At 52.5% G+C, this 23400-nt stretch overlaps 1 protein-coding gene across 7 annotated transcripts in view; it reads left to right on the top strand.

Moving 5' to 3' along the window:
- The window catches only part of FARP1 (FERM, ARH/RhoGEF and pleckstrin domain protein 1), a 288608-nt gene extending 269435 nt beyond the window's left edge, over nt 1-19173 (top strand). For all 7 annotated transcript variants that reach the window (XM_077855140.1, XM_077855134.1, XM_077855139.1 and 4 more), the window contains 10 exons: nt 2300-2537; nt 5357-5487; nt 10553-10621; nt 10837-10926; nt 11592-11674; nt 11753-11865; nt 13036-13202; nt 16665-16772; nt 16904-17055; nt 18798-19173. In XM_077855140.1, coding sequence (XP_077711266.1) covers nt 2300-2537; nt 5357-5487; nt 10553-10621; nt 10837-10926; nt 11592-11674; nt 11753-11865; nt 13036-13202; nt 16665-16772; nt 16904-17055; nt 18798-18879 — 1233 coding nt within the window. In that variant the 3' untranslated portion in view covers nt 18880-19173. The remainder of the gene's footprint in view (nt 1-2299; nt 2538-5356; nt 5488-10552; nt 10622-10836; nt 10927-11591; nt 11675-11752; nt 11866-13035; nt 13203-16664; nt 16773-16903; nt 17056-18797) is intronic.
- The last annotated feature ends 4227 nt before the right edge of the window (nt 19174-23400 follow it).

Raw genomic sequence — 23400 nt, 5'->3', positions numbered from 1 at the left:
CAACTCATGCCTCCCTCTCCTTAACCTCCTATCACATTCCTCCTTCTGGTTCTCAGTTTGCTCTCTCCTGGATGACTCGACCAGCTTTCTGCTGCCTCCCCACCTCCCCACAAGCTTAGCTCCCAGTCACCATTTATATTACAGCTAGGCTGCCTAGGCTCAAAACCCTCCTGTGTCTCCCTGGATGGGACATTGCAATCCAAACCCAAAAGCTGATGGAGACTTTCATGTTCTAGCCTTGGATCTTTCTGGGTCCTTCCTGCAATCTTTCACATTCCACTTTGTGCTCCAGTGGCCATGAACTGGCCTCTCCAGGCACTCAGGTTCTTGCAAGATTCCTGCCTTGGCTGGGTGCATGCATGGGTTCATACATTCTGCTCCCAACATGGAGCTCCTACTCACAATCCTGAGACCAAGAGTCGCCTGCTCTGTCTACTGAGTCAGCCAGGTGCCCCTCATTTACTCATTAATGCATGCAGGGAACAGACATTTACTGAGTATCTGCTGTGTGTATCAGGCCCTGAAGATCTAGGAATATGACAGATGTGCCCTCTTAAAATCAAATAAGGGACTGCAATGTGATAGCAAACAGGGGAGTGTTGTGTGCAGAGGCTCTGAGTGCAAGAGCCTGACCCGTTCAAGTGCAGGTTGTTCAGTGGGTGGCCCTGAGATGAGTGGCAAGAAGCATGATGAAGGGGTAGGGGGATTATATCCTAAGGGCCCTGTGTGCCCTGACGAAGACTCTGGAGGTTGTCCCAAGATGGGGTGAGCTCTTGTTGTGTTCCACCCATGAGGCCACGAGCTGTGCTCCATCGCTGATTCGTGTCAGTGGCTTAGATGTGGAGGGGTAAAGCGTGGAGGCAGAGGCTCCAATAGAGACACCACCACAGTTGTAGACAGCACAAGGCCAGAACCAGGGCAGTGACTATGCAGAGAAAGGAAAAGATTTGATATTTTTAGGAGGTAGAATTGTAAGGACTTGGTAAAGGATTAAAAAAATGAGGGAACCTGGAATGTTCTCTTGGTTTTTCTGTCCCGAATAACTGGCACCCATCCTGAGGTTAGAGAACCACAGGGTGACCCCAGTGTGGGATTTCCACCTGGACTTACTGGCTCTTTATGAAGCCTTTGCAGAGCATGGAAATGCAGATGTGGGGGTAATAGCTAGCCCACCCCTGGGAAGTAACTCTTGAGGACAACTGCTGTTCTCTCATCCTAGATGTCCTTGTGCCCATCTTATCACCTTTATCTGTCTGGAAATGTCCTTCACTTGCCATTCTTCCCCACCTGCCACCAAGAATGAATTCTTCCTTTAATGCTTTGCTTGTAAGCGCTTTATCCTCACCAGTCTCCACCATGAGCTGTGACAGGAAAGGAATATTCAATGGCTTGGGTAAAGCAGACTTTATTCAGGGCCATTGTGACTGAGGTAGGTCCGCAGGTCCACTGCGGTGGGGTTTTCAGTGGGGGAGAGACTGGTCTCAACTCTGAATACAGCGCAGACAGCGGGGATTTCTAGCCAAGGGGGCAGGGTCAGAGGGTGAAAACATATGACCAGGAAACATCAGGGGTAAGTCAAGCTCTGGCCAAACCAGCCTGACAGCCTTCTTTGCTGAAGACAGGGTGATCTGACATCATCTGGGGATGATGAGAGATGAGGAACCCAATGTCAAGGGTGACCAGACATCCAGTTCTGGTTAGGTTGACTTAGCAGGGCTTTTACTAAAACTGTCTTTCAATAAGGAAGTTCACAGATCAAGGAAAAGGTTCAGGAACCTGAAGAAAGGTTGGTCAAGTGAAGCATCTTTGTCAGACCCCAGTAGAGGAGGGTCCGTGCGTAATTCTCACCCAGCGCTCTGGGTTGGAGCAGAGTCAGTAGCTCAAGGCGGATATTTACTGATAAGCAAAAGGGGTGAGTTAAACAGATGCACAGTGGTAACTGTATGACATTTACTGAACGGGTCTACTTATTTGTCATCTGGCGACAGTTAGAAGATGACCACAGGCCCGCTGAAGGAGCTCCTGCTTATCTGTACCCCCTCAGTTTGCCAGTCTCACCTCTAATATTATACATACACATCCTGCTCCAAAACCCTAAGTATTTTCAGCTGCTTAATGCTTTAATAGAGCTTTTTGCTTTCATCCCAAGAACCTAATTAAAATTCTGAAATAAAGAGTGAAATGGGAAACTAGGAAATAGAATGAAATGAAGCCATAAAGCCAAGGCGATCTTCGTTTCGGAGAGTCAGACTGGGTAGAACGCAGGTACGCTTGTCTTTCGCCCCCTCTCCCCGCCCAGCAACTGGCGGCCCACCTGTGGAAGCACAGCGAGGCTCTGGAGGCGCTGGAGACGGGCATCAGGAGCTCACGGCGGCTGGAGAACTTGTGCAGAGACTTCGAGCTGCAGAAGGTGTGCTACCTGCCGCTCAACACCTTCCTGCTGCGCCCGCTGCACCGGCTCATGCACTACAAGCAGGTCCTAGAGCGGCTGTGCAAGCACCACCCGCCCAGCCACCCGGACTTCAGGGACTGCCGGGGTGAGCCGGGGGCCGGGGCCTGGCGGGGCGGGTGGGCTGAGACCTGGGTCCCAGGTGCTCGGCGGCACATGGGGCAGGCTCCGTTCTTTTTAGCATCTGGTCACATGTCTTCTGTTAACTCTTGGTCTTTCCATAACGGAAGTGATGAGGGTCATTAGACCTCTCCTCTCCTTCGATCTTGGGTGGAATCAGCCTTAGAATCAGCCCCCTCCGGGCAGCACGGGTGGCTCAGCGGTTTGGCACTGCCTTCAGCCCAGGGCGTGATCCTGGAGACCCGGGATCGAGTCCCACGTTGGGCTCCCTGCATGGAGCTGCTTCTCTCTCTGCCCGTGTCTCTGTCTCTGTCTCTCTCTCTCATGAATAAATAAATAAAAACTTAAAAAAAGAAAAAGAAAAAAGAATCAGCCCCCTCCAGGAAGCATTCCTCTACCTACACAGTTGAAACTCATCACTCCCTTCTTGGACTGGCTACGGAAAATGGCCTCGAGTAAGTACTGCTGCTAATTGCTGCTGGGCGTTTGTAATGTGCCCGTCACCTTAAGAAGCACTTGACCTCTGTTGATTCCTAATATTCATGACTGGCCTATAAGGCAAGGGAGAGCTCATTTTGCATATAGGGGCTGCTGAGACCAAAGAGGTTGAGAAGTATTCCCAGAGTCACACAGCTGGAAGGCAAATAACTTGGAGCCTAAACCCATATATAGGCTTGGAGCAAGAACCCATGTTCTTGACCATCCTGTCCTATTTTCATGATGATATTACCCACTGCTGTTCACTCAGCAACAGATCAGGTACTGTGCCAGGTATCTTACTAATATTAACACATTTACTCATTTAACAACCAACAACTACAACAACAGTAAGTATCTTTTAAAAAAAAAAAAAGATTTTATTTATTTATTCATGAGAGAGAATGGCAGAGACATAGGCAGAGCAAGAAGCAGGCTCAGTGTGGGGATCCTGATGCGGGACTTGATCCCAGGACTCCAGGATCATGCCCTGAGCTGAAGGCAAATGCTCAACCACTGAGCCACCCAGGTGCCCCTCTCCTAAAGTACTATAAACACCTCCCATCTGTGTCCTCTTTTTCTAAATGCACCTCTTACTTATTTGCTTAAAACCTGGATGACACCTGATTCCCTCAGATTATAGTCGAAACTTTTCATGATCTGGGCCCCGGCCAGTCACTCGTGCAATAGGTATGCATTGAGGACCTGCTTATGTACCAAGCGTATGAGACAGAATGACACGGATATAGCCCCCACTCATAGGACCCACTAGTAGATACAGAGGGCAGGACACCTGGGCAGTGATTGACCTGTGACCTGACCCAGCCTTCTGGGCTTGGAGGGAGCTTTCTGAGGGAAAAGTTGTTTTTAGTTTAGATCTAACATAAAATATAGGAGTTTTCCTGGATGAGGGGAGGGTATGGAGTATAGAGATAGGAACAGCACATACAGAGGTCCAAAGGGGACAAAGACTATGGAACATTCCAGAAAGTATTAGTTCTGTGTAGAACACATAGAGCAGTAGAAAGGAGATTAGCAAAGTAAGCAGAGACCAGATCCCGTGGGGTCTCATAAACCTACAAGACTATAAGGAAGAACAAAGAGAAGACAGGGAGGGTTTTAAGGAGGGAAGTGGGATGAACTTGAGCTTTTTGCAGAAAAATCACTCCTTTGGTATCTAGGATATGTAGACAAATCTTATATATATATGTGTGTATATATATATATATATATATTTTTTTTTTATTATTTGAGAGAGAACACACATGAGTGGGCAGAGGGAGAGGGAGAAGCAGACTCCCCGCTGAGCAGGGAGCCCATTATGGGGCTCAACCCCAGGATCCTGGGATCACGACCTGAGCCAAAACCACAAGTCAGACACTTAATCAGCTGTGCCACCCAGGCATCCCAGTTGACAAATATTTCCTGATGAAAATACCTAGATGCTCAGCTGCTGTGGATTTACATGTTACCTAAACTTGTACTAATTGGGCATCAGGTCTTTTTCCATATCAGATTTGTACAGTGTAGGGGAGATGTGCCCATCCTGCAGAATAAAGTTGCCTTTTGCAGTTATTCTTTGTAGTCATCTTGGTAAACAGTATGATTTCTGCAGAAGGAAGAACTGGGCTGGGCTGGAATGTCAGGTGCCCCAAAGTATCACACGATCGACGAGACCCTCCCACAGAAGGATCCCTCCTTTGCCCCAGATTTTTCTGTGGCCTCCCTATGCTCTGTTCTTTCCAGGTAACAGGAAGTGGGTAGGAACCTCTGCTCCAGGGACAAAATTCCAGGTCCCCTGCTGCTTATTTCCCTACAAGTGGATTCTAGCTGAAGGACAGCTGTCCACCACGTAGCTACGGAAGCGGCCATTTACATTTTCCAAATGGTTTTGGGAAAGTCAAGGAAAGCAAAGAAGTACATACTGCAAATTTTTTTAAAAGTTTGTTTGTTTGTTTGTTTGTTTGTTTGTTTATTTATGATAGACACACAGAGAGAGAGAGAGGCAGAGACAGAGACACAGGAGGGAGGGAGAAGCAGGCTCCATGCTGGGAGCCCGATGTGGGATTCGATCCCGGGTCTCCAGGATCGCGCCCTGGGCCAAAGGCAAGCGCTAAACCGCTGAGCCACCCAGGGATCCCCATATACTGCAAATTTTTGTGAGAAATTTTTATTTAGGAATAGCAGTGTTTTCCCTAGGAGGATGGCTCCTAACTCAATTTAGCTACTGGAGGATATGACCCTGGAGGGGGGGAAAGACCCTTGTCTGCCATTCATGCTGCAAGTTTCTGCATCTGTTCTTCTCGTTAGCTGCTCTGGCAGAGATTACTGAGATGGTGGCACAGCTTCACGGTACGATGATCAAGATGGAGAATTTCCAGAAGCTGCATGAACTCAAGAAAGACTTGATTGGCATCGACAATCTTGTGATTCCAGGAAGGGTAAGCAGCTGCTGGAGGCCAAACCAGAAAGGCGATGTTTAAGTGACTTAAATTTGAACCTTTTGAATATGGACTCTCCCGTTTAAGACCCCTTCTTCCTAAGGGATGTGGCTTCCTTCCAGCTGCGAGGCAACTGGGAAGATTTGAACATGACAGCATGAGTCAAAAATTTTGTTAGGAGATAAAGCAAGCCTTTGACCTTCTATTCTACTTTTTCTCCTTACCAGTTGATTTGCTAATTTGCTGTTTCCCTCCCGTGTTCTGGGAGCATTTGAGATAGCTTATTTTATTTTTTAAGTAAAAAATTTTACTTTTTTTAAGTTGGGTAAATGAAAATGGAAGCCAAGGAAAGGAAGCCAATTTTTTTTTAAACAGTTTGGTAAAATGATGATATAAAGGCCCAAGATGAGTGCCCAAAAGTACATAAATTCCCATGTAAATATGAAAAAAAATTTTGAAGGATGCAATTTTCTATATATAATATGATATTAACTTAGAATTAAAAGAACGTCTTAGCCAAAACGTGGTTCCAGGAGAGATGCACATTCACTTAAGCTGTTAACCTTCACCTACCCTGTGCTTCAGAAATGTATGTCACTCACGGTGAAGCAGGGCCTCGCTGCGCACACACACGCGTCTTCCAGGGCAGGGGGGAATGTGAAAACACACGGTGGCCTGCTGCTTTCAGCTCTTTTCCTTGGAAGCAATCATTGTCCAGAGATCAAAAATATTAGGCGATACAATACATCAACTTTCTCTATGAGATTTTTGCCCCTAGAGCCCCACCCCCACCCCCCATTTCAAAGTATATGTCAGCCAGGCTCAAATTTTAGCATCTTTGGTCTTCTGCATATCTGCGTTACTGGGTTTTTTTTGTTATTTGTTTTTGTTTTTTGAGAGAGAGCAAGCAAGAGAGAACATATACACACACTCGTGAACAGGGAGAGGGGCAGAGGGAGAGAAAGAGGATCTCAAGGAGACTCCTCACTGAGCAAACAGCCCAACACGGGGCTCGACCTCATGACCTCGAGATCATGATCTGAGCTATCTACCCTTACATCTCCCTAATCTTCAGACAGGTGCTGTGACTGGTATACTAGGGGCTTTCTGTCTTATCCACCAGGCAGCTGCCCTGGAAACTTTTAAAAGCCTGTAACATAGGGAAGACAAAGGAACCTCTCCTAGATTTGGGTCTTTCTGACAGGGAGCCTGATGACAAGACTGACAGAAAAACTAATTGCAAAAGATTGTCAGAAGAGGTGTATGTGGTAAATGCTGGGTGGAAATGAAGAGCTGGGGCTTGCTTCAGCTTCGCTGGTGAGAAGGTTCTGACAAGCCTCAGCACACAATAACCACGTTTACCCTTCCACATGGAGACCTTGGTAAAGGCCGGCAGCGTCAATGTGATTTTCTCCTAACTTTGGATATCCTAAAATGTGTAGCCTTTTACGCTACGTGGCAAACAGACCATCTGTAAAGAATTTCTTATTTTGAGGAAAGGTTCCCATGATGCTACAAAAAGAGGAGCAGATTGGAGCAGGAGGCCCTAGGTTCAGGTTCTGGCTGCACCAGAGCTGGGTGTTTGACCAACCAGAAAGTTCTTTCTGTAACATGGGCATCGTATGTTCTCCCTTGTAGGCCATAAGGATCAAACGAGATTTAATGTATAAAAATAACACAACAAATGTGACATTTTTTCTCCTTCCCCCACCTATAGTTCTTTGAAAGGGATTAAGTCTCGACTTACTATAATGTCAGTGACTCATAGCACAACATTGTGGAAGGCAGTTAGCTAAATATGGGTTATGCCACTCACTGATCTTGGGCAAATGTCTAGATCATGTTGCTCCTTCGTTTCTTTATCTGAAAAATGAGGATGAAAATACTGACCTTACAGGACTCACGTATGGAGCTAATATAAGCATCCAGCAGATGTCAGGCACAAACCATGTGCTAAATAAAAAGAGGTCATTATTACTTACAAAAGTGAAGTAGGAATTGGGGTGCTGGTTACTAACTACTTTATATCCATCTTCTTTTGTTCATCAACCAGCCTCAAGCCCACCCTGAATAAAATGGGAAGAAGGGAATCACGGCCCTAAGAGGAACGGGTCCTATGATGGGGTATTCCATATGCCAAAGCTAATTGATGATCATTAATTAAATTATCAAATAACCTAATGGGTAGGACGAAATATAGAAATTTTAAAAATTGAGATTGAAAGGTAAGCAGATAATTTTGGAGCTGCCCACTCAGCTACATGCAGTGTTAATTCCTGGCATGGCCTGATCCTGCTCACCTTCCCTGCCCGGGTCAGTCTGAGATAGTATCACATCCTGGAGGCCAGGATTTCTCCCTGAGGCATAGAGGCCACTGCACACTTTGGCCTGCATCAGCCCCCCTCACCCTGTTGATCCTGAGGACTGTGTGACTGAGGGCGAGCTTTTCCTGGGCTGGCCTTCCTGTTATAGGAGCACATTCAGAAAGGAAGCAGGACTGGAGGTGGGTGAGGTTCTTTAGGTTAAAACTCAAGAGGTGTGGGCTAGATTCCCCCCCAGAAGGAAGCAGCTTGCTCTTAGGATATTAGGGGCCTTCCCTGCCCCTCTTCTGTGGTTTTAAAAGCAAAATCTAGGCACGAGATGTGTTCATCTCCAGCCTCACACATTGATGGTTGCGTCCGCAGCCCTTCCGTTCCCTGCCTCGGAAGCCCCCCCAGAACACAGGCAGTGCTCCCTTGTGTTCTTGCAGTGTGTGGCTCAGGGCACCTCATCTCCCCCACAGAGAGCAGTTCTGAGCTCCCTCAGATTTGTTAGAAAACGCATGTGTTCTAGCTGTGCCAGGTGAGCGCAGCAGGGTAGAGTCCCGGTCCCATCCTCGGCTGTCTGGCAGTGATGTCTTCTGGGACATCATCTCCTCGGATTGCATAGTTGAGGTCTGATAGCATCCATCCTGAGGTCCTGCATAGGATTCACTGTATGTTCCTTTGTTGGTTCCCAAAACATGTCCGTGAGATTGCCAGCAGACAACAGTCTTTGCTCCACATATCATAAGAAGACAAAGAGTTGAGTCAGGCTGTGCAAAAGTCTATAAAATCAAGTGAATTGCTGAGTCCTTGGCTCAGTAGCTGCCACAAGCACAGAAAAACCTTGTGGCGGCTCTTCTAGAAGTCTGTTGATAACATAGCAAACTACGACACTTGGTAGCTGACAACAGCTTGTCAGTATAGGTCATGTTGTGCAATTCAGGAATGGGGCAGGGTTCAGCTGGGTGATTCTTCTGCTCCCTGTGGCATTGACAGGAGTCCCAGATGGGTGGCCTGGAGGGTCCAAGACTGATATCTGGCCGGGACATCTGGAGGCTGGCCCTGGGTCCGGGGTGGTCTTGCTGCTGTGTGCCACTCAGGGTTCCAAGAGCACATGTTCCCAGGGACAAAGTGGAGGCTACATGTGGTTTTGTGACCTAGTCTTGGAAGTCCTGTAGTGTCAGTTCCACACTCCACTGGTCAAATCAGTCACCGTGCACCCCCATCCACAGGAAGCAGAGAGAGAGAGAGACCCCACCTCTACGGGAGGAATGTGAAAAATGTTAATGAACTTGCAGCCTTGTTTCAGAAGCAGCATGATGGAGAAGTTTGGTGGTTCCTTTATAAGTCAACCATAGAACTTCCATAGGACCCAGCAATTGCCCTCCTCTGTATATACCCAGAAGAACAGAAAACAAGTGTTCAAACAAAAACTTGAATGTGAATGTCCATAGGAACACTGTCCACAGTAGCCAGTAGGGGAAAAGCCCAAGTGTCCACCCTCAGATGAGTGGGTTTTCACACTGTGCTGTATCCATACAGTGAAACAGCCCCGGGAAGGAAGAGAGTTCCAATACATACCACGCTGTGGATGAAACCTGAAGCCAGACACAAAAGGTCACATTCGACAAGATTCGATTTATTGGAAATATCCGGAATGGGCGAATCCATAGAGAAAACAGATTGGTGGGGGCCAGGTGCTTAGGGAAAGGGGAGTGTGGGGAGTGACCGTTGAATGGGCACGGGGTTTCCTTTCCGGTGATGAAAATCTCCAGACCTAGCTAGTTCGAAATGCATACACTCTCTGAATACACTAAAGGTCACAAATGGTCTTTTTTTTTTTTTTTTTTTTTTTTAGAAAAAGATTTTATTTGTTCATGAGAGACACAAAGAGAGAGGCAGAGACACAGGCAGAGGGAGAAGTAGGCTCCATGCAGGGAGCCTGACATGGGACTTGGTCCTGGGTCCCCAGGATCATGCCCTGGGCCAAAGGCGGCGCTAAACTGCTGAGCCACCCAGGGATCCCTACAAATGGTCATTTTTATGTGTATTTTACCACAATTTTTAAAAATGATAGTTTTGTGGGGGTTTTTTAATTTTGTTTATTTTAAAGATTGTATTTATTCATGAGAGACACAGAGCGGCAGAGACGTGGGCAGAGGGAGAAGCAGGCTCCCTACGGGGAGCCCGTCTATCCCAGGACCCCGGGATCACGCCCTGAGCTTAAGGCAGATGCTCAACACTGAGCCGCCCAGGCATCCCAGTTGTTTTTGTTTTGTTTTTTGTTAATTCCCTGAATGCCCCGTGCCCTCGGTAGTTTGCTTATCTGGGAGGAGGAATTAGACATGTTGGCTTCTTGCTTTGTCCTAGAGCAGTTACTTGTTTCTGGAACCGGAGCTGTGCATCAGGGAGCGTCCCTGGATCCCCAGTACCCCACTACAGGCTTGTCCCATCCCAGGGCCCTGCAGCCACCCTGTCTGTGGCCATGGTCCTGCCACTCCCTGGCAGCGGAAACCGGCAGGGCCTTGGACCCCCAGGCACGCTGTCCAGGCCCGAGCACAGGTGACCAGAGTCCTCAGAGTCCCCGCCGGCTTCCTGGGAGGGACAGGAGCTGAGAGGCGGCTGAGCACAGTGTTCAGGGGACGCTAACCAGGAAGGCTGTGGTTCTCACCCCGAGAGGGAGCCCGGCACAAGGCCGCCGGCATCTCCAGGGTGCCCCAGGCCTGCACCCCCCACCAACCTCCGGTCTCCTTCCTCCGCAGGAGTTCATCCGCCTGGGCAGCCTCAGCAAGCTCTCCGGCAAGGGGCTCCAGCAGCGCATGTTTTTCCTGGTGAGTGCCGGGAGCTGTCGGTCTGTCCTGTGAGGTGTGACCGGTGGGGTCACACAGGGCACCCGGAGGGCAGGAGGAGCGGCCCGAGTGGCTCAGCCTGGAGATGCTGCGATCGATGGATGAGCAGCCGTGCGGGATTCTAAATACACACTTTCTGCACCCGTCGTGTCCCTGGCGCCTGTCCATCTCACCCACGCTTGTCCTTGCTCCTCTAGTTCAACGACGTCTTGCTGTACACGAGCAGGGGGCTGACGGCCTCGAATCAGTTTAAAGTCCACGGGCAGCTCCCGCTCTACGGCATGACCGTGAGTACGCGCCGTGGGCACCAGGTCGGGGGGCCCTCCCTGTGGGCAGCCAGCAGTTGGCACACCAGGCTAAAGGGAGCAGGAGTCTGTGACATTGAGGAAAGAGAAGAAAGGTCGTTACCAGGCACCTTCGGCCCTGCCCGGGCACCCCGAGAGGGGCTCGGGACACTGCTCTTCCCGTGCAGGAGATGTACGGGTAACTTCCTTCTAAAATCAAGTGAGGAAGCAAGCTGATGTGGCATGAGGTAGGAGTTTGCCTCTCACTGCTCCATGCCTGGCCCCCAGGACCCCTGAAAGACAGTTGTCACCTTCCACAGGGAGAGGTAGGACCCATCCCCAGAGCGAGGAGCCACCTGTCGGCCCCCAAAGACTTGCCTCCCCAGTGGGCAGGTCTCTGTGACTGCAGGCAGGATGCCAGTCTGCATGGGATCTTCTTCCCTGGCTTAGACTCACTGTCTCCTCAGTCACTGGATAGAGGAAAGTTTACAGGCTCTGCCAAAAAGAAAAAAAAAAAATCCAGCGCATTTTGACCTTCTTTCAGCTTTCTGATTGTGATTTTTCTACGTGGCTCTTCTGAGCCGTGGCCAGTGTAGTGAATGTTTGAAAACGCACTGTTGTGTCTCACTTGCTCCTTGGCAGTAACGTTATGCACACTCGTCCCACAGATCGAGGAAAGCGAGGATGAGTGGGGCGTGCCCCACTGCCTGACCCTCCGGGGCCAGCGGCAGTCCATCATCGTGGCGGCCAGGTAACGCGGACGCCCGACCTCTCACCTGTTCACCCTTTTCCCTGCTGTGATCTGAAAACCTGCCGTCCGTGTCTTCAGCTCTAGGTCCGAGATGGAAAAGTGGGTTGAGGATATACAAATGGCCATTGATTTGGCAGAGAAAAGTAGCGGCCCCACTCCCGAGTTCCTTGCCAGCAGCCCCCCTGACAACAGTAAGTGTTGGGTGGGAAGGATCCTTCCTGGTGCGGCACAGGCGCGTCACCTCCAGGAGTCAGCCGTGGCGGGGCGGGACAGCTCTGGCTTACGGAGGGAGGACAGCCCGTGGCATGTAAAAGTCACCCTACCGGGGACACCCCATATCTGTGGTTGACATTTGTGTTTATTTTTTTTATTTCTGAATCTTTATTACATATATACAAAATCATGTCCGTGGAAGTTTACAAAATAGAAAAAAGAAGTCCCTATAATCCAAGCACTTTAATATAGATTCTGTTATCAATTTGATGTGTCCTTTTATCCTCATATGTGCTTTTTTCTTGCAAATTTTTATTTAAATTCTAGTTAACATATAGTACAATATTGGTTTCAGGAGTAGAATTCAGTGTTTCATCACTTAGATACGACACCCAGTGCTAATCTCCAGCGCCCTCCTGAGTGCCCATCCCTTATCGAGCCCACGCCTGCCACCTCCCCCATCCCAGTTCTCATATGTTTTGTCTCCCTCTTTTTTCTCCCTTCCCCTATGTTCATCTCTTTTGTTTCTTGAATTCCACATATGAGTGAGGTCATATGGTATTTGTCTTTCTCTGACTTCTTTCACTTGAGCATAATACCCCCTGGGTTCATCCGCGTCATTGCACATGGAAAGATTCCATTCTTTTTGATGGCTGAGTAACAGTCCACATCTTCTTTATCCGTTCATCAATCAGTAGACATCTGGGCTCTTTCCAGAGTTTGGCCATTGGGGATAGACATTTGTGTTAATAAAACTAAAAATCAAGGAACTTGCACTCCATAAAAGTAAAACACCCCTTAGAAGAGTGTGAGAGAGCAGGGACCAGCGTCGCCACTTGTCACGTAGTGTGCCAGCAGTAGGGAGAGGAACGAAGGCCGTCCGTGCTGGGAGAGCACCGCAGGTCCCAGTGCCCAGGTGTGTTTGGGGCTCCCGGGCAGAGGGGCTGGCGGGACATGCCCCCCACCCGAGGTCAGACCCTGACAAGGAGATGGCTGCTAGTGTGACTTCCCGCTTGGGGGGTGCACGGGGCTGCCCAAGTGGGTGCCCCCTGCCATCCTGGCCCATTTGGCACGTGGGAGGGTCTGGGAAGGGGTCCTTTTCCCGGCAGGCAAAGACCCAAAGTACCACCTTTTGCCACATCATGCAGAATCCCCAGATGAGGCCACGGTGGCGGACCAGGAGTCGGAGGACGACCTGAGCGCCTCACGCACCTCGCTGGAGCGCCAGGCCCCGCACCGCGGCAACACCATGGTGCACGTGTGCTGGCACCGCAACACCAGCGTCTCCATGGTGGACTTCAGCGTCGCCGTGGAGGTACGTGCCACCGGGACCGTGATCTCTCCTGGCCGGGAGCTGGCCGTGGGGCAGAGGGTATCCTGTGCGTACAGGCGTGTGGACACTGGCCACTGTGCGGGCGGGCGAGAGCTGCAGGTGGCAGGTAGCTGTGACCTCGAGCAGGACCCAGGTGCCGGGGTAGGTGGCAGGGCAGGGGCACGGGGAAGCTGGGCCTGGCTGGGGTCGTGTCGCCTGTGGTTCACAGAGGAACTCCTGGGTCTCTGCCACACGATCGTGCTGGACTCTGCTGTGCAATCTGGACTCTGCTGGACTCTGCTGCCCCAGGTGGGGCCTCCTGGATGACATCCAGCAGAGGCGCTGGGTTATCTTCTTAAACTCTGAAAACTTCTGAATTCCTACATGGGCCCAGAACATGTCACTGGAGACTGTGAGCCAGGGATGGCGACTGGTTTGCTTTTTGAAACAGTGGTGTTGGGAACGTGCCAAGCGTCTGTCAATGGCCAGTCCGTGGGGGTTGCCTGAGATTGGTCTCTGGAAGTGACCTTTGGGGTTCCACAGTGTGGCTTTTACTGCTTGCCTGCCACGCGGTGACCTAAAGCCCATGCCTGTTTCTGAAAACATCTCATGAGCACATATGAGAGGTGCAGGCGCACTGCCTAGGGCTCCCCCGGCTGCACCAGGCCTCCCTGTCGGCCAGCAATGACTGTCCCCTCCCTCCTACCCCACAGGGACAGGCTTTGTCCTTCTGCCCAGCCCTCTGTACTCAGCATCCTTCCTCCTTTCACACTTTAGAACTAGAGATTTCTCTGAGACACGGGGGCAAATCTTTCCAGATGGAGGAAGTAGGAAAGGACCAGTGGCCGTCTGGTTGACAGGGATACCCCCGATCAGGCCTGGCCTGTCCAGCTGGTCCGATGAAGCCTGAGGAAGGGCGTCACTGAGGGAGAAGTGCTCTTTGCTTCACTCTGTACTGACTGTTGCGGCACGTGGTTAGGGCCGCCAAAGCATGGGAGGTCGGTAAGCTAGCCCTGGAAGCACTTAGGCCATTCGAGAATGCCGCAAAGCCCTAAGTCAGGTAGGCCCTAGGGGCCCTGACACTGCAGGACCAGCTCCTGCGGGGACTCCCAGCGGCAGTCCTTTGTCTACAGCGTCAGGTGAGTGTGCAGGGCCAGGTGAGTGTGCAGGGCCGGCCACAAGCCAGCCCAGCCCTGGTTGTTCAGAGCCCAACTCTGCCGCTTGGCCTGCGGAGCCCGTCCGGAAGGCTCCAGCCCCTTGGAGCAGGGCAGCGAGTGCCCGGCCCGCGGGTGTAAGGAAGCAATAATGCAGGTCAAATACCCGAGGAACTAGCTGTCCATCCCCCAGCTGGTGACCCCGCCCTTGCCAGGTCCCCTTCCTTGGGCACATGGTGTTGGTCTGGTGTCTGTGGTGGGCTGCCTTTGGGTGCCAGGCATGGGCCATCCCCCTTCTCCCAGGCCCTCTGGTCCCACTGGGTGAGGGAGAGAGGGAGGCAGCCCCTCCCCACCGACTCCGCTGCCCCTGAGCCCCCCACATAGACCCTCTTCCCCTGGTTATCTCCTGCGGGTGGAGAGGAGGATTGGGGATGTGAGGATGAGCTGGGTGCGACCCAAAGGTTGTGGGCCAGCTGAGAGCACGAGGTCGGGGGAGGCCCACATTAGATGTGGGGAGCAGGGGTCCAGTGCTGGGAGGGCCTGTGGAGCCTTCCTGTGTTTTACACCAGAGGGGCTGGTGCCAGAGGCCTGGGGAGAGGCGGGTAGTCTGGATCCAGGTGAGGACCAGGGGAAGGCACAGCAGTGGGGTGTCTGTGCCTTTCCTGGGCTGCCATGACACCGTCCCACCCCTTCCACCCCGACCCCCCACCCCTCACTTCCCATGTTTGCCGCTGCTCTTTGGTGTTTCTTGCCTTAGAGACATATCGCCCCAATCTCTGCGTCCACCCCTTGGAGGGATCCCTGTGTGTCTGTGTTCAGGTGTCCTCCTAACAGGACACTGGTTGTGCCTTAGGGCCACCCTACTCCAACAGGATCTCATCTTTGACTTCTGCTAATCCCAGGTACCTGGGCTTTGGATCTGAACATATCTTGGGGCAGGCTGGGAGGGGGGACGTAGTCTGATCCAGAATAAAGACTGAGCAGCGATGGGAGCCGGGAAGAGGGCAGAGCACAGAGGCCTGCCTCCAGGAGAGGAGGCCGCCGTGCAGGGGAGCGAGCCCGGTGGTGGCCCGTCAGGGCAGCAGGACTGGCCCGTGCTGGACACAGACCTAAGCCTTTGCCCAGTGGGTTTCGCCTCTTGAGAACGTGCCCAGAGAGAGGCGGCAGGGCTTCGGGGCCCTGAGACCTGGGAAGGGGACGGAGCTGTCCCCGAGTGAAGCCAACGGGAGTGGGTGCTGGAGCGCAGGGGGGACCCCGGCGCCTGCTGGGACGGGGGAGGCAAGGAAAGAGCAGTCCAAAGAGCAGGCCACTCCGAGCTTCGGGCGGTGGGGCGGGCGCGGGCGCGAGCCTTCCTGTGAGGCCGCCCGGACTGGGTCGCTGTGCCCAGCGCGGTGTGGAGCCGTCGGCGGCTCTCGGGGCCCCGGGGACCGGGATGGGGAGCTTCCCCTCCGCGCCTACACTGCCCCCGCCTGCCTGGCACTCAGAGCACCGTCGTCCTGTCCCTTTCTGCCCGAGGGTGGGTGGCACACGGGGGGGGGGGGTCGCCTGATACAGGGGTCGCCTGGGGGGGGACGCTGTGCCTGGCCCGCCTGTTCGCGGCGTCTCCAGGGCAGGGGCCGTCCGCCTCCTGCTCCCCCGCCACCGGGACCTCACTCACGCAGGGAACGGAATGCTTCCTGGAAGTAGACCAAGGGATAGGATAAAGCGACTCAGGCAGATTCTTAATTATATACGGTAGTAGTTTGCCCGTGTGACCGCCAAGTTGTGGGGCTGTCCCCATCGTCGTTTCCTGCCTCTTCCGGTCTCCCTGGTAACGAGGTTGGTCAGCGATGCGGACGGGCCTTCTCGGGGTCCCACCCTAGCGCTCAGGACGTGCCGCCTGGGCGCTCCCCGGAGCTAGGGGTTCAAGCAGGACGCCCGTGGGGGGGGGCGCCTGTTCCTCTGCGGGGAGTCCCAGGAGCCCCGGGGCCAGGCCGGAGCATCCCACGGCGGCCCGCGTCCTGGCCACTAGATGGCGCTCGGGGGCCTGGAGCCTCTCCGGGGTCACCGTCTGGGACCAGAAACCGGGGCGTGGAGGAGACGCAGCACTGTGGGCCGGACCGCAGGTGCGGTGGATGAGGCCGGATGTGCGCCGCACTCCCACCCGGGCCACCCGGGCCACCCGGCAGCTGAGGTGGCGACGGGGAGACGAGGACCCCTCCGGCCCGGAGGGCGCACCCCCAGGAGCCGGGCCCTCTCCCTCGGGCCGATGCAGGGAGCCCCCGAGCCGTGCCCCCCGCCCGCGCCCCTCACGGGCAGACTTGTCTTGCAGAACCAGCTGTCTGGGAATCTGCTGCGGAAATTCAAGAACAGCAACGGGTGGCAGAAGCTGTGGGTGGTGTTCACGAACTTCTGTCTCTTCTTCTACAAGTCTCACCAGGTCAGTGCTGCGCGGCCGGGGTCGGGGTCGGGGGTGGGGGGGGCCGCCTGGGCGCTGCCTGGACCCACGCGGGCACTTCGCCCGAGGCTCAGGGCCAGCCCCGCCAAGCCGCTTTCTGTCGCTCCGCCCAGGACAATCACCCCCTGGCCAGCCTGCCTCTGCTCGGCTACTCGCTCACCATCCCCTCGGAGTCCGAGGACATCCACAAAGACTACGTATTCAAGCTGCATTTCAAGTCCCACGTGTACTACTTCAGGGCTGAAAGCGAATACACGTTTGAAAGGTAATGCCGCCCGCCCAGGACCTGGCGGGAGACGGCCACGCCTTCCTCCCAAGTGAGCCTGGAGGACCAGGCTCTTCTGGGAGTGGCCACTCACTGCCATCCGTAGGCCTGGGCACTCCTTCCAAAGTGGCCTTGACCTTTACGGGGCAGGCTGTCCTCTCGGCCTGACCCCCGTATCCACCTGTGTTCTGAGAAGCAAAAGCAGCTAACCCGTCACCCGTTGAATGACATCAGTCCTTAACCTGTAGTGCCGAGTCTGTGTACACACACGATGTGCTTTTAAATCTCTAACAAGTGTGCTTTTATTAGAACATGACAGAGAGAGGTCACAAGCAGGGGAGGGCTAGGGGAGAGGTCACAAGCAGGGAGCCCCACGCAGGGCTCGATCCTAGGACCCTGGGATCATGACCTGAGCCGAAGGCAGACACTCAACCCACTGAGTCCCCCCAGGCGCCCCCGTCTCTGGATGATTTAGCTGGAATATGCCCAGCTGTGCGAGGCCAGAAGCCCACCCGAGGAAGGGAACAGATCCTAGTGCTTCTCAGGATTACCTTTTAAGATTTCCTGTGTGCTAGAATGAGACCCGGGAGCTGTGATCTTCAAAGTAAAATCTGACCGAGTGTTCTTGCAATTTACAGTAGAAATGCGGGCCCCCAGGAACTGGGAGCCTGTAGCTGGCATCACTGTTAAACCACCATCTTTGGGGGCAGGGGGTCTGCAGGCCACAGACCAGCCCAGAGCAGTGGTCACCAGCCCACTAGGGAGGATTGGCTCTCCGGGCCTGCTGTCCGTAGGATGGGAGTGTGTTCCTTCGCTACCCACGAATGCCGTGAGGCCCGCAGGGTCGGGCCTGCACCCCACCACGAATGGTGGTTGGGTGGCAACGGCACAGTGGTGGAAAGCCCAGGTCAAAGCCTCCCCCAAGCAGCACTTCCTAAGATACACTGCTTGGAAAGTGAGCCCAGGGGATAACTTCTCAAATTTGAGCCGGGGCCGATTCCAAGAGCTAGGCTCCTGCTGCTGTAGCAAGGACCCTTGAGCCTTATGATGGCAAGATCCTAAAAGACCCGTGATTAGAGAATTTCTTTTAAAAAGCCCTGCTAGTTCCTTGGAGGCAGGAAGCTTGGCTTTCTCACCCTCCGCACTGCGACCTGTGAGACCACGTGATTCCGTGGGGGGAGGGGGGAGCCCCGTCCTGTGCATTAGTGGATGTGCAGCAGCACCCCGACCCCCTCCGTTGTGACGACCAAAAACATCTGCAGACATCGTCCACTGGGGCTTCTGAGAACCACCGAAATACTGCAAATACTCACATGTATAAAATGAGCTGCACGTCGCCGCCCCGCAGAGATTAGGAGGGAGAGCAGGGGAGCAAGAAACCACCCCCCGCCCCTGCTTTACACGGAGCATGCTGCGGCATCACCCAGGCAAGACGCCTCCATCCGGGACGCTTCCCCTGCTCTACCGAAGGAGCACCCAGGCCAGTGGTTCTCAAACTCTTCCTCAGAAACACTGAGAGGAACGCTTAGCCTTGTTTTTGTTTACTGGGGTACGAAGAGTTCATTCGAGAACTCTCCTGCTAAAATAGGGCGCATTACAAAAGCAGCCACTAGTGCATCACGCTGTTTTTGTAAGTGATGAGGTACTGTCGAGTATGAGTATCGTGGAGCTGTTACAAGAAAAAAACCTGTGTAGGTTTGTAGGAAGTGGCCCTTGACTATCCTCTCATTCTCTGGTCTTAGGTGGATGGAGGTGATCCGCAGCGCGACCAGCTCGGCCTCCCGCACCCACATTCTGAGTCACAAAGAGTCTCATGTATATTGACGGCGGGACACGTTTGTTGATTGGCTCAGCGGTGGCTGCTTTCCTGGGAGATGCTTCCTCTCCTGTGTATTAATGAAGCCTAGTAAAATTAACACCTGTCTGGAAAACAGAAACATGGTTTTACAGCCACTCTCCTCTGTCTCCACAAAACCGTTTTTAACCTTGTCTTTTCGAGCTGTTAATGTGTCATCTGAACGGAACAGCGCTCCCACCTCTGATGCTGGTGGCTCTTCGTCTGTCATTCTCCCGGTGGGCTGTTTCTAGCTTGTGCCAGTATTAAAACGTTGTCATTAATATAGTGCCAAATGACCGTTTTTCTCTTCTACAACTGCACCTTAAAAGCAGTACAACCACATCCGTTCAACCAAAAGACAGGGCAAGTGCTCTTCTTTTTCTTAAAGAAACTTATTTTGATTTATAGGCTGGTGCATTTTAAAACAACAAAAAAAGGATTTTCCAATGTTTGTGATACACATGGCACAGTCTTAAATGAGATCATTTTCAGATTTCGTTTTTTCAATCTTTCTACTTTTATAATAATAGCAAGTTAGTAGGATTTACTTCTTTGATTAATAAGCAATTTGCAGCACACGACGTACATTCCCCTCTGGGGTTTTACGCTCCAGTGAAACGCTGTTCTTGGCACAAGTTGACCAAATTGTTCCAGTGATTACTCTTTACAGACCGTAGCGGGTGGTGTTCTGTTCCGAGCAGCAGAAATCCAGCGCGGTGTCTGTGCTCTCGCTGTCCTAGGAGTGGTGTGTACGATGGGAAGATGCTCAGCTGTGGTGTTTGCTGTCTGTTTCACAAGCATGAGAACCTGTATGTCCGTGATCAGGGCCATTTGTGATATGTTACGTGACGGAGGGTGTTTTGGGAGCTTCCAGTGGCTGTGGGAGGCACTGTGATGTAAGGTGCGCGGTCCCCTGGTCCCCACGATCATACCTATATCCTGCAACTGTGGTTTGGAGCTGCACATTCAGTAGTAGTATATATTGTGCCTGTCTTCAAGAACATTCTTTTCTCCTTTTTATACTCATCCTTCCCTCCGGCCCCCCAGGCATGGGGTAGCAACAGGATGACCTTGTGCATCGTCCACAGTCGGACTACACAGGGAACAGGGCTCCAGCACCCGCTGGGGCCCACTAGTCAAAATCCGCCTGCCTGTTCTCTGTGGAGATCGGGGGGCTGCTATTCCCTGGTATTCTTCACCCCTTTCTACCACGGTCCAGAGGGGGCCCGGCCCTCCCAGTGCCTGTACCGCAAGCACCGCTGGCCGGCCCGACGCTGCGGAGCTGGGACTGGTGTACATGGAAATGTCAACGCAGTAGGGGCGAGGGACTCGAGATGTGTGCGTCGTTTGCCTTACGCTGTGTACCAGGTGGGTGGAAGTACTAACAAAAGGGAATAAAAATACCTCACGCCACAATCCAGCATATTGAAGTCTTAAGGCAAAACATCACCAACCTTGTCTGGTCCTTATTTTCGTCCAAGGTGGGTGGGTGGCAGGACCAGAGCTGCCCTGGGGAGGATGTGGCGGGTCACCCGTCACACGGGGCAGGTGTGAGAGCAGGTGACTCACTGCTCGATGAACAAGCAGCTGGTGCTTGTGGGGGAGCAGAACCCTGCTGGGAACATGTCAGTGGCTATAGAAGGACGAGAACCTAAGTGATAAAAGAGGGCAGGGGGGCTCCCTTCGGCTTCTTTGGTGAAACGGGGGCCCTGGACCCCTGGAGACTAGCTGTTCTGTCCCAGAGGTAGGATGAGAAAAATTCTCCCCCTACAAATCACCGGTCATTGGAATTCTACAAGGCTGGGGGATGAGGTGCTTGCACCCCGTGTCTCTGAGCAATTCCAAACCGTTTCCATGATCCTGTGGGTGCTGCTCTATTAGCCCTCTGGGATCCCTGGTGACTCCAAAGTGCCAATCACACAGGCAACATAGACCACTGCCAAGGACACATGGGGAGTTTCAGAGACACCCTGGTTCTTAGTCCATTTGGGCCACTATACCAAATGTATCGAGGCGGGCAAGTGCAAGATCCAGGATGCCGGCAGCTGTGGGATCTGGCGAGAGCCCTCCTGGTTCCCCACCAGCAGTCTTCACACTGTATCCTCACAGGTGGGAGGGAGGAGGGTCTCGGGGGCCTCTCTTCGCCACTAACTCCGTCACGGGCACTCCACTCTCCCGACCTAATCACCTCCCACAGGTCCCACCTCCAAATACCATCACACTGGAGGATTAGGATTTTAACAGGGGGGTGAGGGGTTCCAGCCTCTTCCCTCTATACAAGAGACAGAATTACAAAAATAGTTTTCTGTGAACTCTACCGACCCCTGCACGACACAGATCCTATACTAATGAACACGCCTTGCACTACTCTCCCCATTTACTGCCATCTTTTATAGCAGAACTATAAAAGCCATATTTAAGGAAATATAAGGACACTTATAAATGAGCCACATTTTGCCAAAAGAAAGGTACAAAATGCTACATGAGGAACCAAACTAGACACACAGAAACTGGGGATGCAGAAGGTGTGTGGCATTTGGTGATATCAAGACAGTCATGAGGCCAACTGATGGGCCAAGGCATCCAAAGCACACTGGTGGCCTCCTCACTTAGCGCACCCAGCTGGGACACAGGAAACATGATTTCTAGGAGGCATGAAAAGCCAGCCAGACACAGCCCACTGCCTGTTTCCACAAGGCCGCAGCTGTGCTCCCCGAAAGCATCTCCCATGCCAGGTGCACCACCGCCATCTAGTGAGCGCATCAGCTGTAGCTGAGGGGGGTTGGCATGGAGAGGCTTCCAAGCGCCAGCAAATCCATTCCAGATGCCGGGTTCCCAGGTCTGGCTCCCAGGCGGCAGAGTTGATGTCTGCGCCAGTACGGGGTCTGACAAAGACTCGAAGTGTCTACACCACGACCAGCCTCCCTGGCTTGATAAGTAGCCCCTGAAGGGGACACAGCTTCCTGGTGCCCCGAGAAACCAGACCTCGGTTTGCGTGTCTACAGAAAGCAGCAGGCCAGAAGAGATGGGGGAAGAGATCCACTTTGAAAACCGACTCAAACCACATCTTCTCCAGGGAGCTTCATCCACAGAAGATGCTCGAGTAAGCTCTAGAAGAAGAATCTGCTGCGCTACCTGGGAGACGGCGCTGCGCTGACAGTCTGGTCCCCGAACCCTGCGTGCTAACCCTCGCACCAACACAGGCTTAACTAGAACCCAGTTTCCCCAGCAGCATGAGGGTCCCTCGCATGGGAGACTGGCTCCAGCACGTCATCTTGGCGCCCCCACCCATATGCACAAGTGCAGACCTCGGAGAAAGCCACTGCCTCTGCTGGCTGGCTAAGAGCAGACACGCGGCACCCCCGGAGAATGCTGCGTCATGTCCTTGAGTGATTCTCCTGCAATGAACAAAACTGACCTTGGACTTGCATCTCACGCAGGGAAACAGATCACTCTCTCACAAAACACTCAGTAGACACATGAAACATTCTCCAGTTCCATCATCCAAGTTAATGTTCCTGCTGCAAAAGAACACACACAATAAAAACCAGCAATTCAGTTCTATTTCCCCTAATCAAAATGTACCCTTTACAGAAATTAATAATTCAGCTTCTAATTAAAAAAAAAAAATCATGACCATTTTAGACTTTTCAAAACTACACTCAATGAACAAATTGAAACAATGAGCACACACTCAAACCTCTCCGGCTCTATGCCTCTATCCTCTCCCCGTAACCCAGGCCACTGGGGCGGCAGAGAGGAGACCTTCCATCCCGAAGTTGACCCAGTCCCCTCCTTCTTCCAAAAATCCTTTGTCTTGGGACACCTGCGCGGCTCAGTGGTTGAGTACCCTGCCGCCCAGGGCGTGATCCTGGAGTCCCAGGATCTTATTTCATGTCAGGATCCCTACGTGGAGCCTGCTTCTCCCTCTGCCTGTGTCTCTCATAAATAAAAAAATCTTTAAAAAATCCTTTGTCTTCCCCTCCGAGAGGACAATGATTCACATCAACAAATATAAAATAATGCCACGTGTACTTAGTCAAGAACAGCTTCAGAAACTCTCTTTCTCACCCCACAGACCCAGAAGTGATTCATCCTGCCTCCCACCTGCACAAGCAAGGCCTTGCCACAAGCCAAGAAAAACACAGACCCTCCTGGCTGACAAAGAACAAACCTGGGTGCCTAGATTAAGGAAACAAAACCACTCTCAATCAAGGTCCTTGGAAAGAACGTGCAATTTTACAAATCAATATCCGGCCATATTTTCTCAGTGACCAACTTTTTTCAAAGTAGCAGAGGGAGCTGGATTGAATGCTCAGCGTTTTCAGTGTGGGCACTTCTTTCTGGAAGTGAAGTGTCTCACCTTCTCCCTCCCTCCCTCCCTCCCTCCCTCCCTCCCTCTCTCTCTCTCTCTCTCTCTCTCTCTCTCTCTCTCACACACACACACACACACACTCACAGGTACACTTGCCCTCTGAAGAGTCATGTTTCAAGGAGAGTAAGCAAAA

Source organism: Canis aureus, chromosome 17, assembly GCF_053574225.1.
Source record: "Canis aureus isolate CA01 chromosome 17, VMU_Caureus_v.1.0, whole genome shotgun sequence".
Lineage (NCBI taxonomy): Eukaryota > Metazoa > Chordata > Mammalia > Carnivora > Canidae > Canis > Canis aureus.
The sequence above is the reverse complement of the archived record's forward strand: the minus strand, read 5'-3'. Positions and strand labels throughout refer to the sequence as shown.